The 17,019-nt window shown below is 36.0% G+C and overlaps 1 protein-coding gene across 11 annotated transcripts in view; it reads left to right on the plus strand.

Annotated features, from left to right (window-relative positions):
- Nucleotides 1-17,019, plus strand: part of PPHLN1 (periphilin 1) — a 140,199-nt gene that overhangs the window by 25,165 nt on the left and 98,015 nt on the right. For 6 of the 11 annotated variants that reach the window (XM_013997947.2, XM_013997948.2, XM_021092548.1 and 3 more), the window contains 2 exons: nucleotides 4,763-4,924; nucleotides 8,127-8,188. In XM_013997947.2, coding sequence (XP_013853401.1) covers nucleotides 4,763-4,924; nucleotides 8,127-8,188 — 224 coding nt within the window. The remainder of the gene's footprint in view (nucleotides 1-4,762; nucleotides 4,925-8,126; nucleotides 8,189-17,019) is intronic. The other 5 variants (XM_013997950.2, XM_013997949.2, XM_021092552.1 and 2 more) reach the window with 1 other exon arrangement.

The following is a 17,019-nucleotide window of genomic DNA, read 5'->3' on the forward strand; positions in this document are numbered from 1 at the left end:
CCTAGGCTAGGGGTTCAATCAGAGCTATAGCAGCCTGGCCTACGCCACAGCCATACCAGATAAGAGCCACGTCTGTGACCTACACCACAGCTCACTGCAATGCCAGATTCTTAACCCACTGAGTGAGGCCAGGGATCGAACCTGCCTCCTGATGGATGCTAGTCAGATCTGTTTCTGCTGATCCCTGTTGGACACTCCTGGAATATTTATTATGTATGCGGTGCTTGCTATGTGCCAAGTACTGTTCCAGGTGCTGGGAACAGAGCAGTTGACTAAGACCAGTAAGTTTCTGTACCTATGAAACTTGCATTCAAAAAGGGTGATTGTGTCAGGAAGTAATGGCATTGAATATTTACATGTGCCGTAATACTTAATCACTTTTTTGGTAGATTTGCATGTTCCAATTGCTTTTGATTTTTTATTTATTTATTATTTGTCTTTTTAGGGCCACACTTATGGCATGTGGAGGTTCCCAAGCTAGGGGTTTAATCGGAGCTATAGCTCCCGGCCTCCACCGCAGCCACTGCAACGCCAGATCCGAGCCACATCTGCAACCTACCTCACACCTCATGGCAACAACGGATCTTAACCCACTGAGCAAGGGCAGGGATCGAACCTGCGTCCTCGTGGATACTAGTGAGATTTGTTTCTTCTGAGCCACAACGAGAACTCTGTTTTTGACTTTTTATAAAGGTGAAAATTAAGTATGTAAAAGTAGACAAAAATTATGTAATGAACTCTTCATGGACAAATCATACAATTGCAGTTTTAACGCGTGGTCAGTCTTGTTTTGTGTATGCTTTCACCACTTTCACCACTTTTGTGTATGCTTTCACCACTTTTCCTCCCTCACCACTTTAGATTTAGGTTAAGTAAATCTAAGAAACCTTATTTCAAATGGAAAGATTTCAATATGTGTCTCTAAAAGATAAGGATGCTTAAGAGGGGTGCTTATATATTAAAATTTTTATTTTAAATAAATTTTTTTTGTGTTAAAATGGGTGCAAAAGTATATTTTAATGACAATGGAAAAGAAATGTAATCCTTATAATTTGTACCCAGTTAGTAATGAGACTAAACAGTAGTGTGGAAAATTTGATACACATGTACATACTGAATCAAACAAAATATCAGACTTGATGCTTTTATTTAGCTAAAAGCTTTTAACTGGTAGTTATATTAAATTGGAATTTATAGAAAATTAAGAAATAATAGGTGGTTTTGTATCAAAACACTATCACCATTTCAGATTTCAAAATTGTAAAACTGATTTGTATCTTAATCTGATTTCTATTAGCACAAACAAACTGAATAGTCCTTATTTCAGAAATGTAGAGGGCCTTGTGGTAGGTCTCACCTCTAAGATAATGACAGATATGAGAATGTAAAAAATCATGGAACTGTAACTTTTCAAAAAAGTGGTTAAGTTTATATGCATGTTTTTGCTTTCCACACATGCCAGAGTAGATAAATGATTAAGTAAAATAGGCTTTTAAATTTCTTTTTTTATGAGCTATATAATACTTTTTATTTTTGAGCTCACTGATTATACTATTAATAACTTTGGAGGAGGAGCAAATTTGATAGATCCATCTGCATTTTAAATAATAGAAGTGTTTCCATTCCATTAAGTTTATTTTTCAATTAATTGAAAATGATCCTGTTATCCTTAACTTTCTGAGATATTCTTTATGTCGTAATTTTTATTTCTGGCTTGTACATAATGGCTCCATAGTTTTCTAATATGTTTCTAAAAGGCAAGGTCCAAACATAACAGTATCTGAAGACTTGTGTACTTCTGTTAGCATTTAGAAAGGAAAATTACATATTTATAGCTTAATGTAAGATTTGTGTAAGAATTTTTGACAGTGATATTTCCATTCCGATCTGGCATTGTTAAGTAACATAACATAATATTTGAACTTTTTAAATACTAAAAGCTTTTGAAAGAAATTCTGAAATTTTTGCCTCTTATCATGGATTTTATTGGAAAGAAAAAGAACCCTTGAATGGTATATCTGGATAAACTGTGAACTCTGAAAATACAGCCTTGCTTTGTCACAGACTCCTACAGTCATCTTCATTTTCTGAAGTCTTTCATAAGACTAGGGAATTTTCTTTTAAGATTAGATGCCTACAGAGTGGAGATAGTATAATTACTTATATTTGAATACTTTCTCAAAACATAAAGGAGGAATATTACTCAGCCATAAGAAGAAATAAATGCCATTTGCAGCAAAATGAATGGACCTATTAAGTGAAATAAGCCAAAGACAGATATCATATGTATCACTTATATGTGGAATCTAATAAAAATGAAAAAAATAACTTATTTATAGGTCAGAAACAAACTCAAAGATTTCAAAATTAAATTTAGGATTACCAAAGGGGAATTATGGTGGGGGGGAAGATGGGATTAACATCCATACAATACTATATGTAAAAGAGATAACTAACAAGAATCTACTGTATAGTGTAGGAAGGTTTACTCAATACTCTGTAATAACCTATGGTGGGGGAAGAGTGGATATACATACACACACACGTATCCACTTTGATATAAACATAACACACAGAACACTTTAAATCAACTATACCCCAATAAAATAAAATTTAAAAAATAAAGAAAATGCCAGTTCTATCTTCATTGCTGGGTACAAGAGCTGTCATTAGGAGATTTTTTTCCTTTTGCTGATTAACAACTTTGGCATGATTATTTTCATTTATTGTTATTTGGTTAAACAATTTGTTAAATATATAACTAAATGTGATTCGAGTTTTACTTCTTTGAAAAGTTTTACTGTATACAGTTTGAAACCTGAGATAACTTTGTAGTAATTGGTAGTGGGGGAGGTGCATGTTGAGCAAAGGAACAGGTTGCTTGGTAAAGGAATAGCTGTCCCCTATTCATAAAAGTGTTTAGAGTACCTTTACATAAGGATATATGCAAACAAAGAAGGACATAGTGGAATGGAATTTTATAGTTTCTTAGAATAAGAGAAATCAGTGATTCTAGGTTTTTTGTTTTTTTTTTTTCTTTTTGTTTTTTAGGGCTGCACCTGTGGCATATGGAGGTTCCAAGGCTAGGGGTCCAATCGGCACTATAGCTGCTAGCCTCTGCCGCAGCTACAGCAACGCCAGGTCCGAGCCACGTCCTAGATCTACACCACAGCTCACGGCACCACCAGATCTTTAACCCACTGAACAAGGCCAGGGATCGAACCCCTCAACCTCATGGTTCCTACTTGGATCCATTTCTGCTGTGCCACAACGGGAACTCCAGGTGATTCTAATTTTATGTATAACAAATTTTGAATTAGAAAATGCAATAAATTATAATGTTACCAATTGGCTTACTGCCAGTTTTTTTTTTTAAAGAAGCTCAGTATTTGCTTATTAGATTTAATTGAAAATTTCTGTGAAAGTATTTAGAAGAGTCAGTAAATTCATTTATGCACTATATTTTATGTAATCATACAGAATATATATTTAATGTAATATCTAACATACCAAAGAAGGAAACCACTTGTATCCTCATTGGGGGGGAAAATTGAGTAGATCGGTTTAACTGTCAAATAGATGTGAACTATTGATCTTAGTTTTTTCCTAGCACGTTGACAAATTTCTTACCCATTGGAAAATTTGAATTGATTATGGTTATTTGATAACTGCATAGTTGTAGTTATTGCTAAGAAGTAATTTAAGGATAGACACTTTGAGGAATTCACTGGTTCACTTAGAGTTGCAAAAATAGTAATCAAAATAGCAATCATTTTTATAGAACCTGCTGTGCTAAATGTTTTACAGTTTGGTTTTTATTTAGTCCTCACAACCCTATGAGGTAGGTATTAGTATTAATCTTGTTTTACAGATAATGAAACTGAGACTTAGTAAGATAAACAGCCCCGAATGTTGGGCAATATGTTTTGGTTTTTCATTTTGTTGAATTAACTCATAATGATCACATCCTGGTCTTGGATAGCTTGCCAATTTCTTTCACATAACCTCATTTGATACTGACATGAATGCTCAAAACTAGATTATTTATAGACACATGTTCTGTAGCTCTCCAGTTTTTATTGACAATCATTTTTACTTAGTTCTTTCATAGCAGCTTCTAGTCTAAGATAAGTGTTCTCCTTCTGTCCAGTTTCCCAACTCCCACTAAGCATTCACTCAGCTGTTAAAACTTGAACACATTAACATATTGCTTTGAAAATTATTTCAAATTTTCTGTCAAGGGCTCTCCTTTCTCTGGTGCTTCTGGAGAAACAGCAAAATGTTTCCTCTAGATCTTTCTAGCTCAGTATTACCTCCCTGTTTGCTGCTGATTATGTGTAAAAAACTTTTTTTCTTCTGAACAATGTACTTCAAACACAGTAGAACAAAGATCTGTGCTGTCTTAAATGGTTTTCTTTCTAAAATTCCTAGCCAATTAGGGATTAGAGCTACCGTAACACTCTCACTTTCTGTAGTTTATTTTTATTAATAATACTGTATTTTTCTTTTACTTATCGGTTTTTTGCATTGCTGCATGTTACTTTAAACACCTGACTTTCTTCATTGAATGGTTTTGTTTCCTTTAATTTATGTCAAGACCTTACTATTAGTTATATTCATGTTATTTCATTAATGCATTTTTGTTTGTTTATACATTTACTCTATTTGATTAAGGATAAGAACTCCTGTGCTTTTTAAAAACCTTTCCAAAACCAAATAGAGGAATTAGTGATTTTTATATATTTCTTTTTGTCTGTTTTAGGATGGCTACCATAGAGTAGTTAATATTGTGCCAAAGAAACCACCACTGCTAGACAGACCTGGTGAAGGAAACTACAATAGATATTACGGTCATGTTAACCGAGAATGTGACGAGGGCCGCAGTTTTTCTCATGATCGAAGAAGTGGTCCATCTCACAGAGGAGTATGTAAATTTCCCCCATATACTAATTGTTACTTTTTATAAGTTTAAAAATCGTGATTTTTTTTGAATTTATGTGACTGGCCATGAAGGCAGTTGAATAACACTTCCTGCTTGATGCTCTGTTGAATTGCCTGCTGGAGCTGTCAAATGGGAACTGGTAGTCAAGAATCTTGGGGTGCTGGAAAAGTGGGTAAGCCCTCTGGTAGCTCTATCTAAATGACATTAATCCCAACTAGTCTGCTTTTTTAACCCCTAAATTGTTGAGGACTTGCAGAACCAGATAAAGGTAATCTTATCTATTGCTCTTGTATTCTGTAAGTGATAAGTAGGTGGTCATCATCTGTTACTGGGTGTGCTCACTCATAATGACTTTATTTCATCATGAAATGCTGTGGGTGAGGTTGGGTTGTTGAGACTTGGTCTCGTATTATTGTGTTGTTGTTATTATTATTTTGTCTTTTGTCTTTTTACGGCTGCACCAGCGGCATATGGAGGTTCCCAGGCTAGGGGTCCAATCGGAGCTACAGTTGCTGCCCTACGCCACAGCCACAGCAACGTGGGATCCGAGCCTCGTCTGTGACCTACACCACAGCTCACGGCAACGCCGGATCCTTAACCCACTGAGCAAGGCCAGGGATCGAACCCGAAACCTCATGGATACTAGTCGGGTTCCTTAACCACTGAGCCACGACAGGAACTCCCTTACAGTTATTATTAAAGTCTACTTCCTAACTCAGATTAGAAAGCCCTCAAAACATTGTCTGTCGTATAGTAAGCACTTTTTAAATGTTAGCTATTATTGCTATTACTATGATGTTTTTTTTTTTCTTGATCATCTCTAATAATCTAGAAGTATATATTTAATGTTGTGGTAATCTATGACTGAATTTGATGTAACCGTTCCTTGGTGCACTTCCTTTGACTTGGCTTGAATGTTTACAACATTCCTCTGCTAGACCATTTCCTACATTTTCTCCTTTCCCCCTACCTACTGTATAATATTATAATTGACAGTACATAGTCAGACATTGTTGTTAATGAAATTTGACCTCACATTGGCTGTTGGAGTTAGTTTCCATGCTTTACACTTGAAGAAATGGAGGTAGGTGATTTCCCCAGGGTGGGTGTATATGGGAGTCCAGTTCTCTTACTACCACACTATAGCAACCCTTGATGATTCTGAAGTGGAAATGAGACTATTCAATATTTTCTTGTGTTTAAGCTTAGGGTATTATTAGCTTCCTTACTTCTCCTTACTTCCTTGATTTTTATTTTGTTCAATTTTAAATGTCATACTGTTCTTGAGGAAGAAAGGTTTGGTATTGAAAAGTAAACATTATGCATTATTTCTATTCCAGAAATAATTAGATTTTGCTATCAGAGCCATTCTTCCAAGTAATCTCAAGGAGAAACAATTTGTCCTCTGCATAAAAAGTTATCTTCCTTAAGAAAACCATGTGGCCACTTAGTATAGACAGGGATTTTGGATTCATTGGACCAATTTGTCTTTTTTTGCTTTTTAGGGCCGCACCCACGGCATATGGAGGTTCCCAGGCTAGGAGACGAATTGGAGCTGTAGCTGCCGGGCTGCACCACAACACAGCAACACCAGATTCAAGCCACATCGGTGACCTACACCACAACTCAGGCCAACATTGGATCTTTAACCCACTGAGCAAGGCCGGGGTCAAACCTGTGTCCTCATGGATGCTAGTCAGATTTGTTTCCACTGAGCCACGTTGGGAACTACTCATTGGACCAATTTGTATTTGAAGTGGTTTTCTTCTAAAACCTTGCAGCTTAATACCGCCTTGATAATATTTTTATAATGATTACAAATTGTGTTTAGACATATACATTTTCTCTTTAAATTTACTTCAAACAAGCAAGCCCACTTGAGATCTTTAGGATTCTCGTGACACTAATTCTTACCTAGAGTTCAATTACTATAAAGCAAAAGCAAACTACTTACTTGATGCAATATGTTATTATAGCTGTCGAGTTTTTTTTCTTTTTTCTTTTTTTTTGTGGCCATCCCCACAGCATGTGGAAGTTCGTAGGCCAGGGATTGAATCTGAGCCACAGTGCAACCTGCACCACAGCTGTGGCAATGCTGGATCCCTAACTTGCACCACGTGGGAATGTCCGAGTTTTTTTTTTTTGTTTTTGTTTGTTCATAATTTACAAATGGGAAAGAAAATGACAAATACATTTTATGGTTATGATCATGATTATGTAATGCTAAAGAGGAAGATGAAGTCAGTATTTATTTTAGCTGAATCAGTGTTTCTGATCGTAGGTAATGCACATGTTTACAATCATCCCTTGGTATCAGCAGGGCATTGGTTCTAGAACCCCCAAGCATGCTCAAGTCCCTTATAGAAAGTGGCATAGTATTGGCATAAAGCTATGAACATCCTCCCTATGCCTTAAATCATTGCTAGATTATTAGTAATACCTAATACAACATAATGTTATGTAAATAGTTTATAGCATGCAGCAGATTCAAGTTTTGCTTTTTGGAACTTTCTGGAAATCCCCCCCTTCCACAATATTTTTGATCCATGGTTGCTTGAATCTGCTGATGCACAGCATCCTTTGGATTTGGAGGGCTGACTCTACATTGTTTTTATGTATAATTTTAAAGTAATTGAATGTGGATTACTGTGTGGTTCCTTTTTATGCACTTTTTCAAATTTGCCTGTTTTAGAGGGCAAAGTGTGCTTTCTTTGATTAATTTTAAACTTAGTGCCACATCTTGCTCTAATGTAGCTTATCAGTAAGTGCTGATTTCTTACTACATTATTTCCAACTGGTTTTTAGTGGGAGGTAGGATGAGAAAAGAAAACTTGACTAAATTTAAATCGAACCTTTGTTCTGAACAGACTTTCTATGTTGTGTATCTTGGTGTGTGTCTTGGCAATAAGGCTGTTTGCCTAAAGGCCTATCAAAGAAATACTTAAAGCGATTGAATTGAGATAAATGGTACCACAGTTCTCAGGCTGCTAGATTAGTTGTTGAAATGGATGACTTGTATCTTTTTTTCTTTTTCCTTTGAAGCTCAGAGAAATTTAGAGAATTGTTTTTGACCTCATGTTATTTTGGCTTTTATAGACTAGTTTCCCACTAGTACTGTTAGAAATATACATAACGTATTTGACCAAAATAATGTAAAGGAATATCTAATGTTTTTCTGTTATAGGATGAGTCTGGCTATAGGTGGACAAGAGATGATCATTCTGCAAGCCGGCAGCCTGAATACAGGTAAAAAGATAAAAAGTAGTAATATAACTACTTTGATATTTGACTCACTGAGATGTCTGCTATTGAAATATAACCTCAAGGCACATAGAAGAAATACTTAGTGGGATTTAAAAATTTGAAAGCTGCTAGAATTATATCCTTTTTGTGACTGTATGATACAATATTAATGGTGTTAATAGCTAGTGTTCTGCATCTCTTTGCATTTTGTACTTGATACAAAAATACATATTTAAAAATGTTTAAGCTATTGTTATATTTTTCTCCAACTAATTATTAAATTATCCTTAATGTGTGGTGTGGAATGTAAGATAAATATTTGCTTAATTAGAAAGTAAGGCATTTTTTTCCAGAAGTATCTTTCCTGAGAATACTTGAGTCATTACAAATTGTCTCCTATTGTAAAGCATCTCTCAGTTGCTTTATATCAATCAACTAAGTTCTGTTTGGGAAACACAGTTTGGAAAGGCCTTATAGTCATTGTTAGCTTTGTTACTTATAGAGGCATTTGATAGAATAGTTAGAAAAAAAAGCTTGAGAGATTTAACCAGGTCGATAGTTATTGTTACTGGGTTTTTTGGTCTTTTTGTCTTTTCTAGAGCCATACCCACAGCACATAGAGGTTCCCAGGCTAGGGGTCTAATCAGAGCTGTAGCTGCTGGCCTACACGGGATCTTTAATCCACAGAGAAGGCCAGGGATCGAACCTGCAACCTCATGGCTCCTAGTCAGATTTGTTAACCTCTGAGCCACAACAGGAACTCCGATAGTTATTGTTGTTGTTTAAAGATGTTTTATGGACTGCCAGAGAAGAATGCCAAACTCATGGAGAATGGCAAGGGGTGGACAAAAGGATTCAGTGGATAAGCATGGCAGTTGTTACTCACAGTACAGCAGTCAGCAAGGGCATCGGCATGACAGTGTTGGTTCCCTGCCCCCAAGTCCTACACGCTGATGTGATGGGCTGGGAGGGTGGCTGTGCACACAGTGGGATGCAGTATAGTTGAGGAACCCAGAGTTAAAAAACTAGTTACCTTTTGTTGCAATCAGGAAGCAGGCCAGTCCTTTCTGTGGCAGTAAGCACTCATAAGAAGTTATGCTGTGGTTACCTTAACCTTTTGAACTGTCTTTTACAAAAACATGGAAAGTTCTTTCAATTTGGTATGAATGGCAGGAATGTACAAGGATGTTCAGAACTCATAGCAGGAGTCCCTGTCGTGGCTCAGTTCAGTATAATAAAAACTACCAGCAGCATCAGTTGTAAAAATTGTGAACACTGTAGCATAAAACTATAAGGAGTCATAAGAATAAATTTAACAGAAGTATATGAGACCTATTTGGGTGAAATTATAAGTCATTTCTAAAGAACATTTTAATATCCTGAATAAAAGTAGCAACGTATGACATCACTGTCTGGGAAGAAGACAATCTCACAAATGTATAATTTCAGATTCAGATGTGAATTTGATGTGGTTCATCTAAATTCCTAGATTTTTTTTTTTTTTTTTTTAAGCATGGGAGTTACCAAGCTGGTTCTAAAATTAATATGAAGAGTAGAAGCCCAAATAGCAAAAATAGTCTTGAAAAAGATGTGAAGATTCAAGGTAGTATATATCAAAACTATAAAGTTGTAGTAATGTGAAACAAAATAGCGAGTCTGAAAGCAAACCTACCTATGTCTAAAAGTCTGGGATATAGCAGTAGGAGCATTGCAAATCAAATGGGGAAAGAATGAACTTTTTAATAAATAGTACTGGGACAAAGTGCTATTTGAGGAGGGGGGGGAATGTGAAGTGGGAAGCCTAGTATGTCAACATAAATAATCTGATGTAATAGAGACCCAACTGTGAAAAGCAAAATTTACCACTTCCCGCTCCCCCCACCTTAGCCAATGGTTTTATTTACTGCCAAAGTGACAGCTCTTGAATTATTTTTTTTCTACTGATTTTCAACTTTTAAAATAAGAGTGTCATGGAGTTCCCATTGTGGCTTAGTGGCTAATGAATCTAACTAGGAGCCATGAGATAGCAGGTTCGATTCCCTGGCCTTGCTCAGTGGGTTAAGGATGTGGTGTTGCTGTGAGCTATGGTGTAGATCGAAGATGTGGCTCAGATCTGGCATTGCTATGACTGTGGTGTAGGCCGGCGACTACAGCTCTGATTCGACCCCTAACCTGAGAACCTCTATATGCCATGGGTGAGGACCTAAAAAGACAGACAAAAATAAAAATAAAAAAAATAAGAGTGTTTGTATCTTTATTTTCTTCTTGTCTTTTTTAGTGTTTTTTTTCCTATACATGTTTACAACTTTACATAAATGAAATGAAAACATGTAGATGTCAGTCTTAATAGCAATGTTTATAATTTGGTATATGTTCTGCTTTCCTCTATATTCTTTTGGGCTATTTGATTTTGTTCATGAGATCACACTTTTCTCAAAGTTGCTTTTCTCCAGAGGCTTGTGAAAATCTGTTAATTGTTTTAACTTTAATTTGAATCTTTTTAATGGCCAAATAATATTCCATTATGTGGATATGCCAGATAATTTACCTGTTCACCTATTGATGAATATTCATGCTGTTTCCAGTAAAAATCAGTGCTGCAGTAAATCTGAGTGCATAGTATCTTTAAAAAACTGTACTTTAGTTGCTGTGGGATCAATTGCCAGTAGTGGAATTTCTGGGTCAAAAGGCATATATAATTTAAATTTTAATAGATGTTTTCAGTTTGCCTTTTAAAATCCTAAAAGAAACACAATATAAACTGGAATATTACTCAGCTATAAAAAAGAACAAAAGACTGCCATTTGCAGCAAGGTTGATGAGCCTAGAGAATATTGTGCATAGTGAAATAAGTCAGAGAAAGACAAATACTATATGATTTCACTTAAATGTGGATCTAAAAGATAATATAAATGAATATATGTACAAAACAAACAGATTCCCAGATAAGGGGGAAAAAAAAACTGTGGTTACCAAAGGGGAGAGGGAAGGTGGGAGGAACAAATTAGGGGTATGGGATTAATAGATACACTATATATAAAATAGATAAGCAACAGTCATATACTGTATATGGCACAGGGAATTACACCTATTATCTTGTAGTAACCTATAATGGAATACAAACTGCAAAAATAATGAATCACTATGCTGTACATCTGAAACTAACATACTGTAAATCAACTATACTTCAATTTTTAAAAAAGCATTAAATGATTTAACACATATAACACATACTGTACCATGCCTGCCACATAATAATCCTTTAATGTTAATTATGAAAAAAACAAAATATACCCTTTTCAGGATATAGAGATCATCTCTATGGTATGTTTATTCATTTGATAAATATTTTGTGTCATATATGTCATGTACTCTTCGAGGCTCTGGGGATATTAAGTTCTTACTTTCATGAAGCCTACATTTTAGTATGGATTAGAGATAATAAATAGATCAAAAACAAGACACATGATTTTTATGAAGAAAAACAGGGCAGGGTAGTAGAGTAGAAAGTGCCTTGACTTCAGCCCCTTCCTGTGCCTTCATGTGATGTCTACATGTCTTCAGTAACATCTCAAGTCTTACGCTATCACAAAAGCTATAGCTTTTAGCAGCTAGCATCTTTTTGGCTGTCTATAAGTTGTTCCCTATCCAGTGGGCTCAGTGAAGAGTTCCTACCCAGAAGATTTTATGAATGAAGATTATCTGTTGTACTGGGTTGGGGGGGGGGGAATCACTGGATCCTAAACCAAAGAGTAATGTAATTTTGTCTAAGAGTAAGGTCTTGAACAATTAGGAGAATGAGACTGGTCAGTATTCCTGTTTTTGTCAGTGGGGTATACATGATGCTTCTTTGTATTATGCAAAGAAAACGTTAGAACATTTAAAACATTTTATTTGAAACTTTTTAAAATTGATAGAAAAGTTGGAAGAATAACTCAAAGAACTCCTATAACCCTTCACCAGAGACCCCCATTAATGTCTCCAGCAATGCCCCAGTAATGTGCTTTACAGCAAAAAGATCTAATCTGATCTCACAGCTCATATTTTTGTAGACCTCCCTAAATCTGTAAGGGTTCTTCAGTCTTTCCCTGATTTTTATGGCCATTTCTGGCAAGATAAATACAAAACACATTTTGTTTCTCAATTTAGGTTTGTCTGATATTTCTTCATGCTTAGATCCAGGTTATGCATTTTTTGTTGGGACAGTCCCTGAAGTGATGTTGTGTTCTTTTTATTGCATTCTGTTAGATTACACATGTCTTTAAATTGTCCCTTTATTGGCTTCATTGACTTTTATCATCTGATTAAGATGGGGTCTGCAAAATTTCTCTACTGTTAAGTTAGCCTACCCCCTTAAAACTAGTGTTTTGTGGGGAGATACTTTGCATCTATGTGATTATGCTATTCTTTGTCCCACTTTCACTCCCTAGTTTTAACAGCCATTGATGTTTTCTTGCCTGAGTTAATTATTAATAAGATGCTTTTAAATGAGTAATTTAGATGCCTCTTTCTATGTTTATTATGCAGACATTCTGTTGTGAAGAAGAGTTTCTTTTCTCTCCATTACCCCCTTTAGAAAACGAACAAACAAAAACTTTGTTTATATCAGTGTGGACTCATGGATTCCTATTTTGTTCAATGTGTTATAATCCATTGCTATCATTATTTTGATGCCCAAATCTAGCCAGTGTAGATCCCTTCAGAGTGGCTTCTTGTTTCTTTTTCTTTTTTGTTTTTTGTTTGTTTGTTTTTTTAGGGCCGCACTTGCAGCATATGGGAAGTTCTCAGTCTAGAGGTCACGTTTGAGCTACAGCTGCAGGCGTACGCCATAGCCACAGCAACTCAGAATCTGAGTGGTGTCTGTGACCTGCATCACAGCTCACAGCAACACTGGATCCTTAACCCACTGAGCAAGGCCAGGAATCCAGCCTGCATCCTCATGGATATGCTTGGGCTCATTACCAATGAGCCACAACGGGATCTTCTGCTTCTGCGTTTCTTTAAAAAAAAAAATTTGTTGTGGTAAAATTAATATGTCATAAAATATGCTATTGTAACCATTTTCAAATGTACAATTTGTTGGTACAATTAATTACATTCCCCCGGCAATATATAAGAATTCCAGTTTTTCTACATCCTCACCAACACTTGTTGTATTCCTATCACTATCATCATCGTTATTGTTCCTACTGTTACTGCCATCCTGGTAAGTGTGAAGTGGTATCTTGTGGCTTTGATTTGCATTTCCCTAATGGCTAGTAATGATGGACAACATTTCGTGTGCCTGTTGGCCGTTTGTATGTCTTTGGAGAAATGTCTATTCAGTTTTTTCTGCCCATTTAAAAGTTTTTTTTTTAATTTAATTTTATTTTATATTGGCGTATAGTTGATTTACAATGTTTTGCTAGGTTCAGTTGTACAGCAAAGTGATTCAGTTATACATATAAATATATCCATTTTTTTCAGATTCTTTTACCGTATAGGTTATTACAGAATATTGAGTAGAGTTCCCTGTGCTGTTCAGTAGGTCCTTGTTAACTAACATCCCAGACTCCTGATTTATCCCTGCCCCCCACCTTTCCCCTTTGGTAACCATAAATTTGCTTTCTAAGTCTATAAGTCTTGTTTCTGTTTTGTAAATGCGTTCATTTGTATAATTTCTTAAGATTCCACATATAAGTGATGCTATATGATATTTCTCTTCCTGTGACTTACCTCGCTTAGTATGATAATTTTTTTTTTTTTTTTTTTTTTTTTTTTTTTTTTTTGGTCTTTTTGCCTTTTCTAGGGCTGCTCCTGTGGCATATGGAGGTTCCCAGGCTAGAGGTCTAATCGGAGCTGTAGACACTGGCCTATGCCAGAACCACAGCAATGAGGGATCCAAGCCGAGTCTACAACCTAGACCACAGCTCACGGCAACACCAGATCCTTAACCCACTGAGCGAGGCCAGGGATTGAACCCACAACCTCATGGTTCCTAGTTGAATTCATTAACCACTGCGCCACAACGGGAACTCCAGTATGATAACCTCTAGGTCCATCCGTGTTGCTGCAAATAACATTATTTCATTCCCTTTTTTTGTTTTTTTTTTGGCTGAGTAATATTCCATTGTACATATGTACTACCTTTTCTTTATCCACTTCTCTTTTGATGGACATTTAGGTTGCTTCCATGTCTTGGCTATTGTAAGTAGTGCTGCAGTGAACATTAGGGTGCATGTATCTTTTTTTTTTTTTTTTTTTTTTTGTCTTTTTGCCAATTCTTGGACCTCTCCAGTGGCATATGGAGGTTCCCAGGCTAGGGGTCTAATTGGTGCTGTAGCTGCTGGCCTACGCCAGAGCCACAGCAACTCAGGATCCAAGCCACAACCTACACCACAGCTCACGGCTAATGCTGGAGTCCCAACCCACTGAGTAAGGCCAGGGATCAAACCTAGTTGGATTTGCCAACCACTGAGCAACAACAGGAACTCCCATAGGGTGCATGTATCTTTGAATTATGGGTTTCTTTGGATAGATGTCCAGGAATGGGGTTGCTGGATCATATGGTAATTTAATTAGGTTCCATTCGTTGATTTTTGTTTTTATTTTCATTACTCTGGGAGGTGATCCACAAAACTATTGCTGTGATTTATGTCAGAGAGTATTCTGCTTGTGTTTTCCTCTAAGAATTTTATAGTATCCAGCCTTACATTTAGGTCTTTAGTCCATTTTGAGTTTATTTTTCTGCATGGTGTAAGAGAATGTTCTACTTTCATTCTTTTATATGTAGCTGTCTGGTTTTCCCAACACTACTTACTGAAGAGACCATCTTTTCTTCATTGTATATTCTTGCCTCCTTTGTCATAGATTAATTGATCCTATGTGTGTGCATTTGTTTCTGGGCTTTCTATCTACTTCCATTGATCTACATTTGTTTTTGTGCCAGTACCATACCATTTTGATGATGGTAGTTTTGTAGTATAGTCTGAAGTCAGGGAGCCTGGTTCCTCCATCTTTGTTTTTTCTTTCTCAGGATTGCTTTGGCTATTTGGGGTCTTTCGTGTTTCCATACAAATTAAAAAAAAAAAAATTGTTCTATTCTGTGAAAAATTCCATTGGTAATTTGATAGGGATTGCCTTGGGTAGTATAGTCATTTTAACAATATTGATTCTTCCAATCAAAGAACATGATATATCTTTCCATCCTTTTGTGTCATTTTTGATTTCTTTCACCAACATCTTAGAGTTTTCAGAGTATAGATCTTTGCCTCCTTAGGTGAGTTTATTCCTAGGTTTTTTTTTCGATTCAATGGTAAGTGGGATGTGTTTCCTTAATTTCTCTTTCTTATCTTTTATTGTTAGTGTATGGAAATGCAAGAGATTTCTGTGTATTAATTTTGTATCCTGCAATTCTGTTGAATTCATTGATGAACTCCAGCAGTTTTCTGGTTGTGTCTTTAGGATTTTCTATGTATAGTATCATGTCATTTGCGGATAGTGACAGTTTTATTTCTTCTTTTCCAGTTTGGATTTTTTTTTTTAAATTTCTTTTTCTTATTTGATGCTGCAGCTAGGACTTCCAAAACTATGTTGAAGAAAAATGGAGGGAGTGGGCATCCTTGCCTTGTTCCTAATGTTAGAGGCAATGCTTTCACAGTTGAGTATAATGTTAGCTATGGGTTTGTCATTTATGGCTTTTATTATGTTGAGGCAGGGTCCCTCTATGCCTACTTTCTGGAGAGTTCTTATCATAAGTGGGTGTTGAGTTTTTGTCAGAAGCCTTTTCTCCTTCTATTGAGATCATCATATGGTTTTTATTCTTCAGTTTGTTAATGTGGTGTATCATTTTTTTGTGTATATTGAGAAATCCTTGCATTGCTGGGATAAATCCTGCTTGATCATGATGTATGATCCTTTTAATGTATTGTTGGGTTTGGCTTACTACTACTTTTGTTGAGGAGGGTTGTTTGTCTTTTTGTTGTTGAGTTTTAGGAGTTTCTTTATATATTCTGGATGTTAAATCCTAATCAGATATATGACTTAGAAATATTTTCTCCCATTCCTTATATTGTCTTTTCACTTTTCATATCACTGTATGATACTTTTTAATGAAAGTGTCAATTTCATTTTCATTGATAAAGTCCTTTGTATAAAATTTTAAAATTGATAAAATCTAATATATCTATTTTTCCTTTTGTTGCTAATGCTTTTTGTATCATATAAGAATCCATTGCCAAATTAAGGTCATCTGTGTTGTTTTAACTCATTGAATTTTATCAATTTTTTATTATTTCTTTACTTTCTGATGAAAGATGTTCTAGATTTTTCTTACATTGTCTCTGCCTTGGCTCTAAAGTCAGCATTTTCAGGAGTTCCCGTCGTGGCGCAGTGGTTAACGAATCCGACTAGGAACCATGAGGTTGCGGGTTCGGTCCCTGCCCTTGCTCAGTGGGTTAACGATCCGGCGTTGCCGTGAGCTGTGGTGTAGGTTGCAGACGTGGCTCGGATCCCGAGTTGCTGTGGCTCTGGCGTAGGCCGGTGGCTACAGCTCCAATTCAACCCCTAGCCTGGGAACCTCCATATGCCGCGGGAGCGGCCCAAGAAATAGCAACAACAACAACAACAAAACAACAACAAAAAAGACAAAAGACAAAAAAAAAAAATAAAAATTCAGCATTTTCTGTAAGGAGCACAGGTTCTCTTTAGTGAAGAGTGTTTTTTTTTTGTTTTTGTTTTTTTTTATAAACAAGATCTGGACACTAGGTGTGCACATGCAGGAGAGTGTGCATACATATAACTTTAATATCTGTATTTCTATACAGTATTCACATACATTGAAAACCATGAGTTCA

The sequence above is a fragment of the Sus scrofa genome, chromosome 5, assembly GCF_000003025.6.
Source record: "Sus scrofa isolate TJ Tabasco breed Duroc chromosome 5, Sscrofa11.1, whole genome shotgun sequence".
NCBI classification, from domain to species: Eukaryota; Metazoa; Chordata; class Mammalia; order Artiodactyla; family Suidae; genus Sus; species Sus scrofa.